This window comes from Drosophila novamexicana, unplaced genomic scaffold (genome assembly GCF_003285875.2).
Source record: "Drosophila novamexicana strain 15010-1031.04,08,12 unplaced genomic scaffold, DnovRS2.1 tig00004555-arrow-pilon, whole genome shotgun sequence".
NCBI lineage: Eukaryota > Metazoa > Arthropoda > Insecta > Diptera > Drosophilidae > Drosophila > Drosophila novamexicana.
Window position 1 is genome coordinate 1,934,675 of NW_020825052.1, and position 19,097 is coordinate 1,953,771.

General features: G+C 40.8%; 2 protein-coding genes across 5 annotated transcripts; both read right to left on the reverse strand.

Annotated features, from left to right (window-relative positions):
* Positions 1–110: 110 nt before the first annotated feature.
* Positions 111–1,190, reverse strand: LOC115770390 (fibroblast growth factor receptor homolog 2-like). Its single transcript, XM_030715639.1, has 2 exons — positions 1,133–1,190; positions 111–1,061 (listed from the first exon to the last, which is right to left on the reverse strand). Exons 1-2 carry the CDS (start codon positions 1,151–1,153, stop codon positions 120–122), a joined length of 963 nt encoding a protein of 320 aa, XP_030571499.1. The 5' UTR covers positions 1,154–1,190; the 3' UTR covers positions 111–119.
* Positions 1,191–1,528: 338 nt separating this feature from the next.
* LOC115770076 (formin-like protein) lies at positions 1,529–18,573 on the reverse strand. Of its 4 annotated transcripts, none has more exons than XM_030715180.1 (9): positions 18,185–18,573; positions 10,836–10,919; positions 7,687–7,773; positions 5,462–7,132; positions 5,177–5,396; positions 4,817–5,109; positions 4,184–4,738; positions 4,000–4,119; positions 1,529–3,126 (listed from the first exon to the last, which is right to left on the reverse strand). In XM_030715180.1, the coding sequence occupies exons 1-9, from the start codon at positions 18,482–18,484 to the stop codon at positions 2,884–2,886; spliced, it is 3,573 nt and encodes a 1,190-aa protein (XP_030571040.1). In that variant the 5' UTR covers positions 18,485–18,573; the 3' UTR covers positions 1,529–2,883. The 4 variants fall into 4 exon arrangements, with proteins under 4 accessions (XP_030571040.1, XP_030571037.1, XP_030571041.1 ...); XM_030715177.1 differs by having other exon boundaries at positions 1,530–3,096; positions 18,185–18,559; XM_030715181.1 differs by having other exon boundaries at positions 1,531–3,126; positions 5,462–7,105; positions 18,185–18,572.
* Between the last annotated feature and the right edge of the window lie 524 nt (positions 18,574–19,097).

Genomic DNA, 19,097 nt, shown 5'->3' on the forward strand with positions numbered 1-19,097 from the left:
GAATAGTGAGCTTAGAAATTACAGAGCTTATTCAAATTATCTTGATGCGCAATAGCAAATAGTATTGAGTTACTTTAATACGTAACAAAATGTATGCAGACTTTCTTCCAAAGTAATCATTAAATGATGAACGACCTGACCGCTAATTCATTTTGCCTCCGCAGTTGTTGCACTCTGTGTACCAGCACCAAGCCATTTCCAAGCAGAATCAACAGCGTTATCATCCCGATAGCCACAGTGAAATCCATGGGGTGTGATCGGTACAGTTCGCCGCAATACAAATGGGGCATATCGTCGACCACGTGCAAATAGAAGCTGGCATTGACGCAGCCCAACGAATTGGACGCCACGCACGTGTACCAGCCCTCGTCCTGGTGCGTCACATTCTTCAACAGCAGCCAATCGCGATCCACTGTTGTGTTCAACGGTATGCGCATAAAATCTCTATCCAGTGAGTCCAATTTCAGGGGCCGTGAGTAATTGTGCTGCTTCACACATATCCACTTGACGGTCGGTTCATCTTCGGACTTCAAAGCGCATTTCACCTCCACCCGGGTGTTGATCAGCGCCGTTTTATTGTACATATTCGTGATTATTGCCCGTTCACGGAGGCGATTGACGACCGAAACGCTGAACTCGAATTCAATACAGCCGAGGGTGTTGCACACCGTGCACTTGTACATGGCTGAATTTTTTGAAATGACATTCGTCATGACCAAGGACCAGCGCCGGAACTTGTAGCCACCAATATCGCGCTGCAGTGGCTCATAGTCCCCGCCTCTTTTGAAGGTCCAAGTGGTGTTTGCGTGCGGATGCGCTGTGTTGGGGCAGGAGAGGACCAGGGTTTCGCCGGAGACACAATGTTGCAAGCGATTCAAGGGCTTTGTAAACTGTGGCAACTGCAGCGTTCGCTCCTCTGCATCGTGCCGCAGCTTGGTTTGTTGTCGGTAAAACTTATACTTTTTCAGACAATCGAATTTTGGCTTCAGCTGTGGATGCTCCAACTGGCTGCTGCTGGTGCTGCTAATGATGAAAATAGCTATCAGCAGCTTTTGCATTGTCTAGTGGAATAATTGGATTAATTTGTTAAAGTGAGTGTTAACTTAGCTACTGCCGTTTGCACAGCACTTACATTTTCGGTTACGACGAGCATTTATATATTCGCGCCCGCACACCAAATGCATGGCATAATAATCGATGGATTAACATTTAACAGTGTGGAAGTCGGATGTTTTTATGCTGGTACATAAAAAACAAGTTGGCAACACCAAAGACAATCTGTTGCTGCATATACAAAACCGCAGAACCCAGTGAAAAGTCTGGCAGCTCTCGAGAATTTTTGAAAATTTAAATTACAAACTTTGCGCGCCTTTACAAAAACGAATTTTTTCTTTTGGCTAGTTTATTTGGTTAATAATTTATTTAAAATAGTTAGTGTTTATGTTTTTATATGTCTGTGTATATGTAAATATATATGTGTAAAAATGCGGCATCTGTTCATGTATTTGTTTTTCGTATACCATGCTGATTTCTTATCAAATTAAATAACACAATATTTAAAACTAACAATGCAGCGTGCTAGTTAATTAAAGGTTTCGTTCATGTTCGCTTTATTTCCTTTTTTTTTTTGGCAAATTAAAAAACATGTAACGAAAAGATATGCAAAAAGACCATCTCATTCATGCCAGTGGCACTAAATAAATTTATGTATTACTCGTAGTACATGCATATGGGCTTATAGTTCAACTAAATTCGATAAGTTTTAGTTTTAATAAATGGAAAGACACTAGACGTCTGTTCGAAAAAGATCGTTACAAAGCTTTTTTTAAAAGTGTATTTAATATATATGTGTAGGCGTGTTTTTTATGTATAATATAAACTGCTCCATATCAGTCTTCGTCATAATTTTGTGGCTTGTGAGAATAAATTGGCTCATAAATTGCATGTATATATATATATATATGTAGTATATACATGTGTATATATATTTTTCTTTGTATAAAAAATCTACATAAACTGTTATAAAATGGTTTTAGTTGCTATTGTATATATTTTGTAAAAAACTTTCTAAAAATGTATTTCGTGTGCAAAAAATTGTTCATGTTGCTTGCAATATTTGGCGCTTTTTATTGTTTATTGCAGTTTTTTTTCATTTCAGTATAAGCTGTGTGCGAAATGTGTTATATACTTGTAATTTATAATACAACAAAATTTAATTTAAAAAAACATAATAGAAATATAATAGGAAATTTACAATTAATCGTATGATGCTCATCATACAACTTTTTACTTATACAAAATGTTTAAAAAGGTTTAAAATACAACTAAATACAAAATAGTGTTGGTTTTAAAAAACTTCTTTGCCATCTCGGATGCAAATCAAAATTCCAATTTGGTTTAAGACTTATTCGAAAATAATGATTAAAATATATATATGCATACATATATTTACACACTTTAAACTTAACATTTAAAATTGGATAAATACACTGTAAAAAATTTGTAAGCTTGTAACTCATAGGCTATGCAACCAAATATAAAAAGCAATTTTACAAATTTTGGCGATAGAGTATCTCAAAAAAATAAATGAGATTCACAGAATAGTACTGGATATTTAAAGATATATTATGCAAAATAACAACGAAAAATATATTCGAATGATAGCACAAGGGTAAAAGGGGTTCGGGAATGTGTGTATGAGTGTGTGTGCGTGTAAGTGTGTATTTATGTGTGTATCCAAACAATTTAATCGCCCAATCACATATTGCAGTTTCTTTATCTAAGACGTTTACATATTCGTTTTTCGCATCGCTTTTGAATTTTGATTTTTGCCTTTGCCCTGCGCCCTGCCCTGCCCTGCCCTTGCCAAGCCAGGCAGCTAGCCTAGCAGTCCATTTCCTCCATCGTGCGAGACAAGCGATTATTGTCAATGCGTCGGCGTTGGGAACGCCTGACCGCGTCCGCCCTTCGATACGGCTCACTCTTAAGCCCCAGAAGTATGTCCTCCAGCGCTCCATTGTAGACCTCGTCCTGCTGCAGCAGCTTCTTTTCCCGCACCGAATGCGTTTTGCTCTTCAGCTCATTGATGACGGCATCCTGCAAGGAGAGTGCGCAAGTTGTAGGCAACTGATTGACAACGTGCATTGAAAACAAAAGAGAAGAGTTAGATATTAACCAGCACCGGAAGTGGCCAAATAAGCATAGCATGGATTCAGTTACCAATTTATCTTTTTAAAGTATTTGTATTACAATTAAGTGACAGGTTAGTGAGTTTTCGAAGGTTATTTTAAATTTAGGAGATGTTAAATGCAAACATAGAAATGTTCCTTCACTTTAAGTATTTAATATATATACACACACACACGCACATACATTTATTTGGTACACATTTGTCGAAAAGTGAGATCACAGGTGAATTGGATTAGCAGACAGCGATATGGCATGTATAAGGCGTTAGGGATTAGCATGGGGGACCGTCAAATAGTTAGGGACAGTTACACACAAGCCAAGCGACTTACACTAGAATATAAACACAAACAACTTCCGTCACATGCTGCCCCAAAGTACTCGACTAGATTCTAGTGGATGGTGTTGGTTGTATTGGTGGTGGTGGTGGTTGTGGTGATGATATTGGTGGTGGTAGGTTGCTTGGGGTTAGGTTTAGGTTGCTGGCCCAAATTCGAACCGCACCCGGCAGCCTCCCCGCCTAATTTGTGTTTTACTAGAATGTGTGTTAGCCAAATAACCAGTACGTGCTAGGGTTGAGTTTGCCTTGGGGAGCGGGGATTATACATAGTAGTATTGTATGCAGTTAGGGAGACATTTCCACAGTGCTATGCTGCTTGGCAAAGTCAAGCAGGCAATGTATTTGCTGCATAAATCAAAAGCATAACAGGTTACATTTCCAGAACAGAACAGAATCAATCAAATGAATGACACAAACTTGAAGGAGTTGGCCGTCTTGTTGACTGATAAGCTTCCAGTCAGCCGTCCACTCACCTGTTGCTTTTTCTGATTGAACTTGTTGCGCAGCAAGACCTGATCACTTTCCTTCTTCGATGCCGCCAAAGCAGCCGCCTGCTCCAGCCGACGGCGCTGTTCGTTCTCCTGGTCGAGTTGCTGAAATTAAATAGATTTCAGATTTTTTATTGAATTCCAGCAAAATTAGCCAGCTTGTGCTTACTTTAAAGGCGCGCGTAAATCGCACAATCAATGCAAAGAATGCCGCTGCATCCGCATTGCGTGAGGAGTCCCCAAAGTATTCGACGCACTCCTTGAACGCATCCTGCGCCAATCGCAGATCGCTCTTAATCTTCTTTAGTTTGTCTTCGCTGTTGTTTAAGAAATCCCACAGTATGTGTGTTTGCGTGCCCTTAACACGCAACTCGGCTTCCTTACGCACCAGCTCCATGCCCTTATCCAGCTCCTGGACATCAGCCACTACGTTCTCCAATGCCACAGATGCCGCCTTATCGGTGCCGTACAGTTCGCACTCAAAGCTCAATAGCTCTGGAAATTTGGCTCGAATCGTGGCCACAATGTAGTGCAACAACGAGGAGCGCTTGTCAGTTGACTTAGTGTCAATCAGAGTGTCCAGCGACTGCAGCTTAAAGCCGTAGGCCGGACCACGCTTGTTGCTATTGAGATAGTTGCCAAAGGCCAACACAATTTCCAGCACAGCTTTGAACTTGCGCGACTGTTTCAGCGAGTTGGAGGCACTGGCAATCGATTGAACTTGCTGTAGATGGAAACCGGTAATGAGAAAACAATTCAATAGATTCTATCGATGTTATATACTCATCCATTTCATACTAACCGGGCTAATGAGATGCACACTATCGACAAAGTTGCCCATGTAGTTCATAATGGCTAGCTTGGAGGAGATGCGTTCAACGCGTGACAATTGCAACATGAATTTGTCCTCCTCGGTGAGTAGCTGCTGATCCTTGCGCTCAATTATGTACTCCTTGTAGGCCTTAACCTCCGCATCGGTGGGCACCATCTTCTGCAGCAGCTCCACATTCTCCAGCGATAGCTTCTTTAAATCCAAACTATGTATGGCAGCAACAACATCATCAATGGGCATGCCCAATTTACGACGAGAGATTGCTGAAAGCAGAACAAATATTCAGTATAAAGGAAAATAGTTGGTATATTTCTGGGCTGTGTACTTTACCTATGTTTCTTAACCTCGTGTGCTCCAGCAGGGAGACATTATCAGGCTTCTTGAAACGTTTACTGGGATAGGAGGACAGGGCTCCATCCACCTCGCTGCCATTGCTACCATTGTGCAGACCGCCGCCGATGCCGATTTTGAAGCGTTCTTCAAATTCGTTAAAGTCGATTTGCTTGAAGATCTTCTCGTCGTCCAGCTCATTGAATATAGTGCCGCGAACCTGTTGCAAAAGAGGATCGAGAAATTAGATATGAAATCAAAGTAATCAAATATATCATGCCTCACCTGATTCGGCTTGAGCGCTATCCAGTTAAGCGTGGGCAGCTTGTATTTGGTGGGCACCTTGCGCTTGATGGTCATAGCACCATCTGGAGCTGGCATGAAGCCTGCCACTGGTGGCGGCGGTGGCTGGAAGGAGCTCAGCGTGGGCGGCGCATGTGGTGGCGAGGGAGCTGTGGACGTCACGCTACCATTCGGACTGCCCAGCGGACTCAGGCCCGGCATCATGGGCGGCGGTGGCGGTGCAGGTGGCGCAGGTGGTGGCGGTGGTGGCGGAGCGGTTGTTGCTGGCATGGGTGGCGGTGGTGGAGGCGGTGGTGAAACTGTGCCTGTTGCTGAGCCCGTCAGCAGGCTGCCATTCACCAGCGAACCATCGCCACTGGACGCGGAACGTGGCAGTGAACGCGATAGTGTTTGCAGCTCCAGATTTTTATTGTGAAGCAGCGTATCACGTTTCTTGAGCTCCTGTTCGTTCTGCTGCAGCATGCGTTGCAGGGCATTCAGCTGCTCCTCCAGCTGTTGCCGCATCACGGACAGTTGTTCACGTTCCGTCTTCAGTGTCAGATTCTCCGTCTCCAGTTCGGCGAATTTGTACAAGAACTCCGAGTTTCGATCTATTTCGCGCTCTAGCTGATCTTCCAGCTCCTGTACGCGCTCCAATGCAGATGTTTTTGTTTCCGAATCCTCCATCAGAGCAGCCACATCAAACACATTGTCCAGATAGGCCGATATTTGGACTTTCAACTCTTCGGACTCGGTTAGCCGTATGCGCTCCAGATACCTATCCAAGCCCAGAGCCGTAAACTCGTACTGCAAATGAACCCGATAGTTCATATCCTCGACGGAGTGCACCACAATGTTCATGAATTGCATGCACGCGACCATAAAGTCAATGTTGAAGGCCTCAAAGTTCATGAAATATTCCATGAGTGTCTGGAAACGTCGCTGCTCCTGGCACACATCCTTGAAATTGTCAAAGGAGCCCAGGATGATCTCGTGCCCACCCTTGACCAGACAAATCGCCGCCAGCAACTCCAGCACCAGCGCCTTGGTGCGCAGCGACTTGTGTATCAGACTGAGAGCGATGCAGTTAATCGCCTCCCGATGCTGTATGACCATATTGAAGCCATATTTGTTGTTCATAATCGCACGCAGGCACATAATGGACACATGTATATCGTCCGTGGCGGCGCCCATGTTAAGTTTGGCAATGTGACGCGACCGACGCTTCAGGCTGGGACTGTCAAGCACCTCGGCAATGGTGGGTCGCACAAAGCTATAGGAATGCGAGTGATTGCTATGGGAGCCCGTCTGCTGTCGCGAGCTGTCCAGCAATAGGGAGCCATTGGTCAGATTGGTATTGCCGCTAACACCGCCAGGGCTCATCGAGCTGTTGCTCAACACCACCTCGCCGGCATCCAGGCCGTTTATCAGATTCAAACGCTCCTCGGATGCGCACAGGGCGCCCTGTAAACGCTGCTCGTGTCGCATCATCTGCAGCCGAAAGCTGAGATAATCAACAAGAGCATCTAAGCCCTGATTCGTATCGTCAAGGAACTCCTTGACCCATTCGATATGGTTGGTGCGCAGTGAGATCTCTAGATCCCGCAGCACCTGTGTGGATGTCGACTCGCCGACCATCTTACGTTTCTGACAAAGAAAGTAGAAGAGGTAAAGCTGTAAGTGTACAAAGAGAGAGAGAGAGAGAGAAGAGAGAAGCGGGAAAGGAAGTTCGTGTTGGCATGGGAAACAGGACAATGAGCGCAGGAAAAAACAATTAATGGATTGGATGATTCGGTTGTTTGGTGCAGTAGAAGGGTCGGGGTTTAAGTGCATGAGAAAGGGGGAAGGTTGGTGGTGTGCGTGTGCGTATGTGTGTGTGTGTTTGTGTCAGTGTTGTGAGTAGAGAAATTGAAATTTACACATTAATATTGGAACAAACATATAGATCTTTCTTTTATTATAATTTAGATGGGTTCTTTTTTGGTTGTTGTTCGAATAGTTGGTTAATGAGTCGCTTCTCTGCAACAACAAGAGTCAGACAAACGCACCACACACATTAAACTACAGTGAGCAACAAAAGTATCTAGATACGAGGAGTAACTACAGCAACAGCAGGAAGAGCTGCCGCCGCCTTTAGAGACAAGTTAGATAGACACAGTCATTACGAAAGCTATACGCACCACCAACTTTCAACATTTAAGCCAAGTTAGCTGCAATTGCCAACTTACCCGATGACTGCGCGAAGCCTTTGGATCCAAATATGTTCGCAATTTGCTTAAGTAATGGGAGGGTGGATCCTTCGCCTGCACCATTTCCTGCAAAGAGACAAATAAAATGATGTTAGCAAATTAAAACAAGTTTTTGGCTAAATAGAAACAAGTGTCAAGGTCGCAAACTGGTTTAAAACCTTGCAGGTTCAAAGCGAGAATTTGTATTTTATTTACTACAAAAATAATCTTCAAAAAGAGTTTCTTTCCAAGGCAAAAAACTAACCGGAGCCTATTCTTATTATAATATAATATATATTTATATAGTTAGTTTAACTGCCATTTATTTTGGGAAATAACCGCAGTCATGATCAGTCCAAGCGCTTGCTTTCCCAATTAAAGGCCATCAATTAAACACGGAAATTGCCGCAATCCAAAAGTTTATAAATTGTTGACTAACCAAAAATGTGCTTGGACTGAGGCCAAAAGAAAATGCCTCCACACATGCATTAACACTAACTTAGCGGCTTTTACTTTTGTTATGCTTTGGGTGTTGTGTTGTGTTGTGTTGAGCTGTGTTGTTTTTGCCTCTGCCTCTGCCAACTGCATATTTGTGTACCATGTTTACGACAAAGCCCTGGCGAGCTCTCGCGATCTCTCTCTCTCTCTGCCGCCCAGCTCCCTGCCGGATCGCACTGCGATCATATAAGCATCGATAGCTTGCCTAAGTTAAAGCATGAAGCGTGGTATACTTGTTTTTGGCTTTTTACTATGCCAACAACACACAACAACAAAACACCGACAACAACAACAACAAAAGCAACGCATGACTACAACTAAAACTATGTGTGGGTTTTGGTGCTTTGCCTGTCCGTGCAACTCGACGAGGAGAGAAAAAAAACCAGTTTCATTCTTTTCCTAGTCAAGACTGGAGATGAAATAAATACATGCACATAGCCGCTATACATATATTTGACCAGGTATGGGGCGTCCAAGCGGCTCCAGCGATTAAAAACTGCAATTTATCGCAGTCATAATAATTTGCATTTTGTCACTGTGAGCCCAGCCAGTGTGCGGTGGTGTTCCGAGCGGATTGGATTGCCATTGGGCTGTAGTTGTGGTGATGGTGATGGTGGTGGTGGGATTGGCTCTAGCCAAAGTCCTCGCCGACTCTAGTCCATTGTTTGTGGGCTGCGTTTTCATTCAAGAAGTGCCTGAATTATGGAAAACAGGTCTGTTGGCATGCAGGCGGTTTTAAGGAAACAACCAACAAAAGACAAGACAGCGACGAGATCTTGAGATGTATATACATATGCATATACCCTGTAGCAGCAGAGGGTATGTTGGGCTAGGTTTGTTGAGGAAAGAAGAGGCCGATGTACACAGTTACATTATAGCCAAACATCTAATCCAACAAACTATATAATACAGACTGGGCATCGAGTAAGCCGCATAGATCACATTTTCCAGCGTAACTTCTAGTCAGTCCTGGTCATAGTTATGTGCTCTCAGCGTCTTTTTGGCTGTGCAACTCCAACGCCAATGGCGAATATTTTCTAGGCGCAGCTCTTGAAAATTCAGTGACCCAGTTTAATGCTCTGGCCAGAGCCTCTATAGAACGGAGCCAAAATGAAGCCGAACAGAACCCGGGCACGCCCCGTTGCACACGTTAATAGTTTCGTCAAAGCTGCCCAAACGGAGCACGCAATGTGGATTTGTGTAGACATGGATCTATAACACATGTAGGCTTGTGTATGTGCCCCACACTGCCGCCCATCTGTTCTGTCTAGCTTAATATAATACCGAAATGTAAAATGGCTTATTTTAATGCCCCAGCCAAGCATTGTTCAACGCCATTTGAATTCAACAAACGCCGAAATCGTTTTGAAATTGGACTCATTTTGCACTTTAACAGGCATCAAACGCGACAAGCGACATCAAAAAACGAAGCGACGAGCACGCACTGAATAATGATATATATATATATATATACTTAAAGACACATAATAATGTATATATAAAGAGATACTATCGGGCACAACACATGCCCAATATGAATTTCGGACGAGTTAAGCTGAGTTCAGCGCTTTACGAATTTGAAAATGAATTGCACTCTGTTCTGAATGTCAAGTGCAGAGGATCAAAGTACACAGTTCAGATGTCAGCTAAAGAGGGCATTGTAATTGATGTTAACAACGAGTTAATGTACTTTTTTTTAGGAACAGGTTGACAACTACTCAAAATTCAACATCTCGCAAAGTAGAGTTGAGTGAAGTATATATATATCTCCCTTGCAATATGATCACAAACTCTTGAATAGGGCTACAAAAACTTAAATGGGATTATTTTGAAAATGTTACAAATCGAAAACCCAGAAGTCGCAAATGGTTAAAAAACTTCATTTTAATTTACACTCTTTTTGTAGGATGAACTAGTGCGAGAAATTTAAGTACATGCCAGAGATTATTATACAAAACTTTTGGTATATGGGATATCAAATTTTCCGTATGAAAATATTTAAGGCTTGCAATAGTTTCAGTAGAACGAGCAAATATATATTGAAAATTAAAATGTTTCAAGTATTACAAACCAAGGTTTCAAGCAAAACCTGGAACAATCAGCTACATTAACGGAACTCAAAGGCAGAGAGCTAGTTCGTACCGTGAACCGAATCATTCCTTTTGGGCTGGCAGCCCTGGTTTATTTGGATTCATGTTCATGTTTCTCATACTCACAATATATATGTATAGTATATAGTAAATAGTATTAGTACTTGCTTTGGCATTTATCTAACGCACATGTGAGCAACAATTAGGCCGCCTGACACTTGGCATAGTTAATTAGAGCGGCGACAATGTCGAGAGAAACTCAAAGGTCGCAGTTCAAGACTTAGAAACTGTTTTAGGCGTTGGCCTTCCGTCGAATGTTTTATGTTAAAGGGGCGAAAGGGGGAGGGGGAGAGAGGGAAACAGGCAGCAGGTCCCATAATGCGGTTGTCCACATTTAATCTGCAAAAATTTTGCGTTTGCCATAAACAGGAAGTGGCTGATGATAAACACGCAGACATGTGTCCGGCCCCTGGCAGGGGAAGAGCAGGGCGGGCTGAATCGGTTTAGGCAGTTTTTAGCTATGGCGACGCACATAAATCGGAAATTATGGAGTCTACTTACTTGATCGCATATCATGTCCCACTTCTTTTCGTCATCGTAGTTGCGTAAGAGCTTTGCTTTGTCCGGCGGCAGATCCATGGAAGCCTGCACGAGAAGAAATAAATGTAAACAATTAACAGCCATACACAAATGGTAATAAATCGTAGTGCTTAAATGTGAGCGAAAATATATGTTTAAACAGAAACGTATTTGCAAATCCTCAAGAACAATGCGAACCATTCGCTTTAATGGACTGACGAAAGTCAACTGAGTCAAAAACCTAAATTAACCAAATTAAACGTTTCCCCAGGTGTGGATAAAGTCATCGTATGCAAAGTACACAATACTTAACTTAGTCCAAGTTGAATTTCCTTTTAGGAAAAAAAAATTTCTAAAGACGGAATTTTTGATTTACTTCAGTCGTATACCCTATAAAAAGCAACATGTCACGCACAGATTGAAGTTATCAGTTGCTGATCAGGTTTGCAATGAGAAAAGATAGATAACAAGGTGGGTTTCCTTTAAGAATATCTTAAAGATAAAGGAACTTAATATCTTGTACATATATAGCACACTCTAGATATATGATATAGACCTTTATCTCAGACATTACCTTCTGCTATCTTCTCGAAGAAGAACATGCACAAATGAGATAAAAGTAAAAGGATTCACTATACAAACAATGTTATATTAAAAGATACTTTTGTATCTTTGAGCTGGAAGAAGTTGTTGATATCGTCTCGATTTCACAGCTGTGCTAATGCTCGCTCACAAGGCTTGTTTCCTTATTGACCCAAAGTAAACCCAGACAATTCGTGGCTAGAGCGCATACAATTTACACCTGACTCTGCTGCACCTGTGTGCAACAACAACAATAGACCAAAATTTGCTATAAGGTAAGGGGCCATTTGCATTTTAGCCGCATCTGATGATTTTGTGAGCCCACGACTCACTTCGACCAAAAACATCAATCAGCCCAACAATGCCAGTCAAGTGTGATGCCATTGTATATTAAATGTACATTGTATATTTAACATTTTACGGGGAATGTATCCCGACCATAATGAAATCAACAAACAGACGTTAACGTGACTTCAATTTGGGTGCAGCTGCAGCCAAGTTCTAATTGGAGTGCCAACACACGAGCACACGCGCAGGAAAAGGTGTGGATGGCAAGAGGAAGAGGTCGTTAATTTGGACAGGACGTTGATAAGAATGAAAAATAAACACGAGAGCATATACAACAAATTGGAAAATTCAATTCGATGCGAGTCAAATTAAATAGTTGTTGCACGGAAATATCACCACATTAAATATATTTATTTATTTATTAATGCCAAAAGCCTAATTAGATTAATTTTTAATAAAGCATCCCCGAGAGAATAGTATAGAAAATGCTGCTCAACAATCGGCTTAACTATAAATTATTCCTCTTTTTGTTGCAGAAATCCTTTGTTATTATATCTTTCAGCCAAGAAATTAACGCCTTGCTTATTTTTAAACATGTCCAAAGTAAGTATATATGCCAATTGAAATCTTTTGGAATTAAATCTGCTTACATATACGATTTGCGTATGAAAATCGTATAATGAATCACGCCATGCGGTCTAGTATATAAAAGTCTATTAAAAAAATTGAAATTGACAAACGCAAAAGGTGATCGAGCTCAAAGTACCCTGTAACTTTTGGATTGTAATAAGATTAAACAAACGTGTACTTATTTTATGGAAATCTAATATATATATATATATATATAATATACATTTTTTGATTATATTCAATTACAAAAGGCAAATTAAGAGTTCTTTGATCTAGTTCCTTCCCTTAAACTTCATAAGCATTGAATAGATAATTTTGACATGGGCTAATCAGCAAAAAGATGCGAATGCCTTTCGATTATTTATACATTAGAATTATTATTCATTTTTTACTGCTGCGGTTATATATATGTATATATATGTATATATATGTATATATATGTATATATATATATATATATATATAGTTATAATAGTTGCCAAGTTATCCCGATAATTTCTAAATGGAATATAAAATTCGAAGCGCTTACTCATCGCTCAAGAGCGTAGATCAGGCTTTTCAAAGGGGTCCCATGGGCTACACATTATTTATGCACACCCGAACACACACCCACACACACACAGGCGCACACACTCATTGAACAAAATTTTAAAATGCGTATCCGGTACAACGGTCGGGCAGTTGGATTATTATGTGTTGTCGACTAATTTATATAGAAAAGAAAAAAAATGCCGCTATTTATTTTTGCCTGCTCTGGCATAAATATTAAGCGGCCGTGCACAATGCTCAGCGAGAGAGAGAGAGAGGCTTTGCCATTTATTATTCCAAAGTATACACAATCGTATATTTATATTGTTGTTTAAAAAGCGCGTCGAGGCAAATCACTCAGCGTCAAGAGGCCGAGCGTCACGGGCAGGGAGGGAGCTGTGGGGTGGGAGGGTCAAGGAAAAGGTGACTGGGCGATGCGACATTGGAGGGCGATCCCCGCAAGGGCAGCCCCCACACTCAATAAAAAAAAAAGGCGTACGCTCCAACACATAATGTTAATAATAATAAGAATAATTAATCAATAAAACGTTGCATTCATTTTTAATTCCATATTCCATTTACTCAATTATTGCAGGCATGTGAAATGTTTATCAACATATATTACGTTCAGCACGTTTCGTAAGGCATAAAAATACTAAATAAACAACTCGAAAGAAAATTGCATGACAATGAAATAATTGTTTTGGCTTAATTAACACACAACTAAAACTGGGAAGAGCGTGTAAATTCATAATAATTGACTGTGAAAAACAAGATCATACGAAAATGTATTTAATTAGCATCAGGTAACAACTGGGAGCAAAATTTAACTGAACAAAATAAAAAACAATGTAACGCGAATTAAATACAGAAAAAATATTACGCTGTGCGCACTTAAAACAATTTTATGCCTTACTTTGCGATTCTCATCAAATCAGGAAGATGGATTAAAGGAAAGAGATAAGAGAGAGAGAGGCAGAGAATTTCTATGCGATTCTCATGAGGGAGATACATTAAAAGAGGGAGATAGACAGAGCCTCTATACGACTATCAAAAGCGCAGAGAGGTACAGACGGATTAAAAGACATAGCCTTTCTTTGCGATTCTCATCAGTGAGATACATCAAATATATAGATATATATAGATATCGGGGTAGGGACGGATAAAAAGACATTGGGAAAACATTTGTGGGAGACAAGAAAGGTAGAGCAGAGTGAGACAAAAAAAATGAAGGTGAATAATAAATGACAATGACAGCATAAAAGGAAGGGACAAAAGGAACAAACGATAGTTAAAGAGTGTCAAAGGAATAAAAGAATATACAACAATCTTGACGATCTTCAACACAGCCAAGTAAACATGATCTGAATAAGGTATAAAAAAATGTGCATGCAAAAAGTTATGTATTTAGACGATTAGCCAAACTCAGGTCGAATATTCGCCATTTGCCGGCTACGCAAATTTTTGCCTCTATTTAAGCATTAATAAAAAGCAAGAATATTTTCCAAGCCCAAGTCCGAGCATACATAATTACAATTATAATCGCCAACCAACTGCAGATGCAGAACAAAGTGCAATGTAATTTATGTGCTCTGCACGGCCTGTTTATTGGTCTTACATCAGTTCACATCGAGTCTATGCTCGTTTACAGTTTTTGTGCGCATAAGAACAGATGCATCTGGGGGGGTTTTGTTTTTTTTTTTTGCCCCACTATTTGCAGACCGCAAGAAGCTAATGCCCCTAAAAGGGACCGCCAAGGAAGTTGAAGCGTAGCGATAAGGAAATGCCAACTATCTATGCAGTATATGCATATATATATATATATATACTATGTATATATACAGAAAATAGATAAACACGAGCACAAAGACTGAATGTGGATGTGTATGGTAGCAATCGGTTGGTCTCTTTTATTTTCGCAGTCATTAGATAAAGCCCAGCAAATGGGCAAATGGGCAAAAGCTGACAAAGTCATCAAAGTGCTGAATGACTTATAAACAATGAGTATTAATTCAACAAAAACAACAGCTGCGGTTTTGCCAGACCTGTGGTTGTTCTGTCAGCCACTGGAAATGCCATTAGGGAGAGACACTCAGACCAGACATTAATAGCCGGGGCATATATATTCTAGATAAAGATGAATTCCGCCTGCTACTGAAACCCTTTGCACGATAACGATGATGATGTTATTGATAATGATGATAGTTATGATAATGCTGATTATGATTAAACGAGTGAAAGTCATTTGCGTTTGTCGAGAAAGTTTGTAAACTAATGAGGATTTTATGTGGTTAGTCCGACAACACCCACAGCCAACACACAAGCACAACCAGCAGCAGGCCAGACAGTCGGGGCGATTGGGTTAAGCCTATTAAGTTTTATGGATATTAAAATGCTATTAAAAAATTAACCAGCTATTAATTATGATTGAGTCAACTTACGCCAAAGAAAGCAGTGCTTGGATTTAGCCGCAAACCAAATCAGTTCGAAAATGAAGTTTAAATTAACTTTATGCTAAAAACCGCATCCTAAATCAAAGCAGTTGCCCATAAAACAGTCTAACTGAAAGTTACACCAGGTTATTTTTGAAAGAATATGTTCAAAATTGTTTTGGTGCAAAATATAAACAATTTTTAGAGAAACCCAGGTACGAAAAACTTTGGTTTCGATTTGTGCATCATATAATTTTAGATTCAAATCAAATTTAGCCCGCATTTTGTACATGAAAATATGTAAGGCTTGTCCATAATTTTAAGTACAGCGGGCAATTGTATCTTTATATTTGAATCGATTTATTACAATTTTAAAAATATATTATCAACCAAGGCTCGAACTAAAAGTTGGGCTTAGGCATGTGGATAACTAGCTTCACGAAGCAAACCCTAATTCAGGATGTTGGTTCTCAACGAGGAATATTATAGAAATCAGTTTCAGAATCTTAAACATAGTCACATTGTACGCTCGGACCTCCAGTTTACAATGCATTTCAATCTTTAAAACTCAGATATAGCCAATTTGTACTCAATTTATTTATAAGAAACAAACGAGCTTAAGGAAATTTGAATACTTTGCAACTAGCTAGCCGAACAAGAGAATTAATATCTTGAAATGCAGAAACTCGACGAACTCTCGAAAGTATATACAGAGTATTAGAGGAAAGACGTTTTCACATATCAACTGAGATGTAAATGTCATATATTCAAGCCAAAGAGCGCCTGTTGGTTGCTCTGTGGATATTTGTCTCTGCAGACATTTGTTTGCTCAGCTTGATCCTCAGTCAATTTGCTGAATGCATCCGGAGCAAGTGGAAAGTTCAATCAACCCACGCAGCTAACCGGAAACATCTGCGTCGACTGCACCCGATTAGACATAAAACGCAAATTATTAGCGGCAATGTTGGCAAAAACTATTTATAACCATGAATCAGGCAAACAATTGCCTTCAATTGTGGCACGGACTGTGCAAGGGCAAAGGCAGCCAGACAGAGAGGGAGAGAGAGATGAGGGAGAGGAGGGAGAAACACACAGAGAGAGCGAGAGACACTTAGTAGCTCCCAAACAAAAGTAAACACAAATTAGCCTAAGCCTTTTTGGAATGGCAAGTCGAGGCCAAGTCGAGCGAACGCTACCGAAATGACAAAACAAATTTTGGAGAAACACAAAAAAACACACACACACAATGTAAACAAAAGCAGTTAAACACTTTCAGTGCCAAAAAGAGGGGAGGGCGAGGGGTAACCAGAATATAATCAACAAGTGCTATCCATGGCGAATCGAACGCTTGAATACCCTTGAATAGAGATACGTTAATAAGATCAAAGGCAATATATTAAGTTTTTAGCTAATTGAAGTTCACGCAAAACGAATCCAGGAAATACACAATACATATAGATCACATATATTGCTCGCAGATAAGAAATTCTCTGTAATATTTCAAAAGAATTCATTAAAACATAAATAAAGAATTTTCTGATACGTGCGAATCATTAAAGAAACAACATTTTTCCCACCCATAAAACGATGGCATAACAAGCAACATGCATAAATCACCTATATTTACATGTTGCATGCAACCTGAACGAAACAATGCTGCCCCCATATCGACTGAGCAAAGGGTTAAAAAAACATAAATGTTGAGAGCGAGGTTTCATATTACATCGGGACTGAGAACGATGATAAGTGAGAATTTGAGCTGCGCGTATGTATAATAAATTAAGATTTCGTGTTTTTCGTCTATATTCTTCTGGTTTATTTGAAATACTTATTCTCAATTTGGGTGCGAATGGCAGATAAGCCAAGCCGCAACAGCAGCCCAATGAGTCAGCAGTGCGAAAGAGAGCGGCGACAATCGATCAATTTGCTTTTAATTGGCATTTGCATGCGGCGGCTGCGTTTCGATTCGAGCTTGGGATTGGGATTGGGTCACACTCATTTGTTGTACTTTTTTTTGATGGCAACAAATTTTATATTTTTTTATTTCTGCTTTTGGCAATATAAAGGCGCGCGCCCATTGTTTAATTAAGTTGACTTTGTTGCGCGGAGTGCTGTGGAGCAGCACTTCACATGCATGACAAACAGAACAGAACGCCGACGGAGTAAGAGAGACAGAGAGGGAGCGAGATGGATAGACACATATACATATGTATATACAGAACGCACACGAGACAATACACAGCTGAACTCTTGTGCGTGCCAAACGTACAGAAACTCACATTCTATTTTCTAAACATGCCTGAGAACATTTCTTTTAGCAATAAATCATGAAAAGGGAAACAATTACCGACTTTTTTTTTTCTTAAAAAAAAACTCAAGTATAGGCCGGCTTTGAAAGGGCAGATTATTTTTCATTTCATTTAAATTTGCCGCTTCGTGCGAAAATCGTTGAAACAGATGTTATTAAATTTAAGTACCCAGAGCTACGCTTAATATTTTGGTGATAGATTTAAAACTCGTTTCAGCTGTGACTAATTCAGCTTCCTAGCTGCTTAGGTCAGTTATTTAGTTAATTGTGGCAGTTATATTTAGATGAAATACTTTGTAAATCTGTTGAGCTTCAGTTTAAATAAATTGTGCATTGCCAATTTGTAACATGATTTTAGACTACGTTATGAGTAAACACGCATCAATGGAGACGCCAAAAGTTCGACTGGGGTCATCAAATCGCACAAACACACGCATACAACAAATGATGAGCTCATCAATCACATGCATTTAGAGTAGGCGAGCGGAAGAACGGGTTGGGGGCATATACGGATAGGGATAACGTTTGTTATCCGTTTATCCGTTTGTTATTGTTGCACTTACCAAGACTTTGGCAAATCGTCGATCCAGCTCATCGGTGGTGGGCATCGGCTGTTGGCTGCGACTGCGCACGCTCGGCTGCCGGACATGATGGTACTGTGAACTGGAGCCGATGTCATAGCGCAGATCCTGCTTTTGGAGTGTACCCATGCCGGGCGGCGCATTGTGATGGCCATTGTTGCGGTGCATGGAGTGTGTGCTCTGGTGCTGATGCAATGGCGGATGCGGATGCTGCTGCTGCTGCAGTTGCTCCTCCCTGTCCACATCGGCATTGGTGATGTTGCGTGATTTGACTGCGCCCATTATGGTTGCGAACCGGCCGCTGCCCGCCGTTGCTGCGCCAGTTGTTGCTGTTGTTATTGTGGTGCACCAGCCGCCAGCACCACCGCCACCGCCGCCTCCTCCGCCTCCGCCTCCAACGCCTGCCCCACCGCCACCGTCGTTGCGGGCGTCGCCGGCCTCGATGCTCGCTACAGTTAGCGCTGTGCTAAGGGACGTTGATACCGCGCCCCATACAGTGCGACAGAGTGCGCGGGTGCGTTCGGGGCAACTTGAAAGTTGCTCTTTGATTCCGTTGAAGATATCCAAAGCGATGTTTCGGCTTGGCCTGCGCTCGCCCTGCAGCCAGTAAATTTTAGTATAGTCTATATATATATATATATTTGAATATATATATATATCAACCGAAAATTTTAATTTTAATTTCTTTTTTAAGTGTGTTTGTATTTGTTTTGGGTAGTTGTCTTTTTTTGTTTTTGTATCGAACTAAAAGCGAAAAAGTTGCTGTGTTAAAACTTTATTTTTGCAATGCAAGCACTTTCAAATGCAATATTAATTATTTATATATGAATATATTTATTGTATGCTTGTATTTTTATGCACATACGCGCACTCACACACAATTGCATATACACGC

Excerpts from the sequence above, each read along its gene's own strand:
- LOC115770390 (XM_030715639.1), bottom strand. The coding sequence starts at position 1,153 with ATGCTCGTCGTAACCGAAAAT. Across the intron at positions 1,062-1,132 it reads TGCTCGTCGTAACCGAAAAT|ACAATGCAAAAGCTGCTGAT; the intron begins GTAAGTGCTGTG and ends TTATTCCACTAG.
- LOC115770076 (XM_030715180.1), bottom strand. The coding sequence starts at position 18,484 with ATGGGCGCAGTCAAATCACGCAACATCACCAATGCCGATGTGGACAGG. Across the intron at positions 10,920-18,184 it reads GACGATTTGCCAAAGTCTTG|GCTTCCATGGATCTGCCGCC; the intron begins GTAAGTGCAACA and ends CTTCTCGTGCAG. Across the intron at positions 7,133-7,686 it reads AGGCTTCGCGCAGTCATCGG|CTTTACCTCTTCTACTTTCT; the intron begins GTAAGTTGGCAA and ends GTACACTTACAG.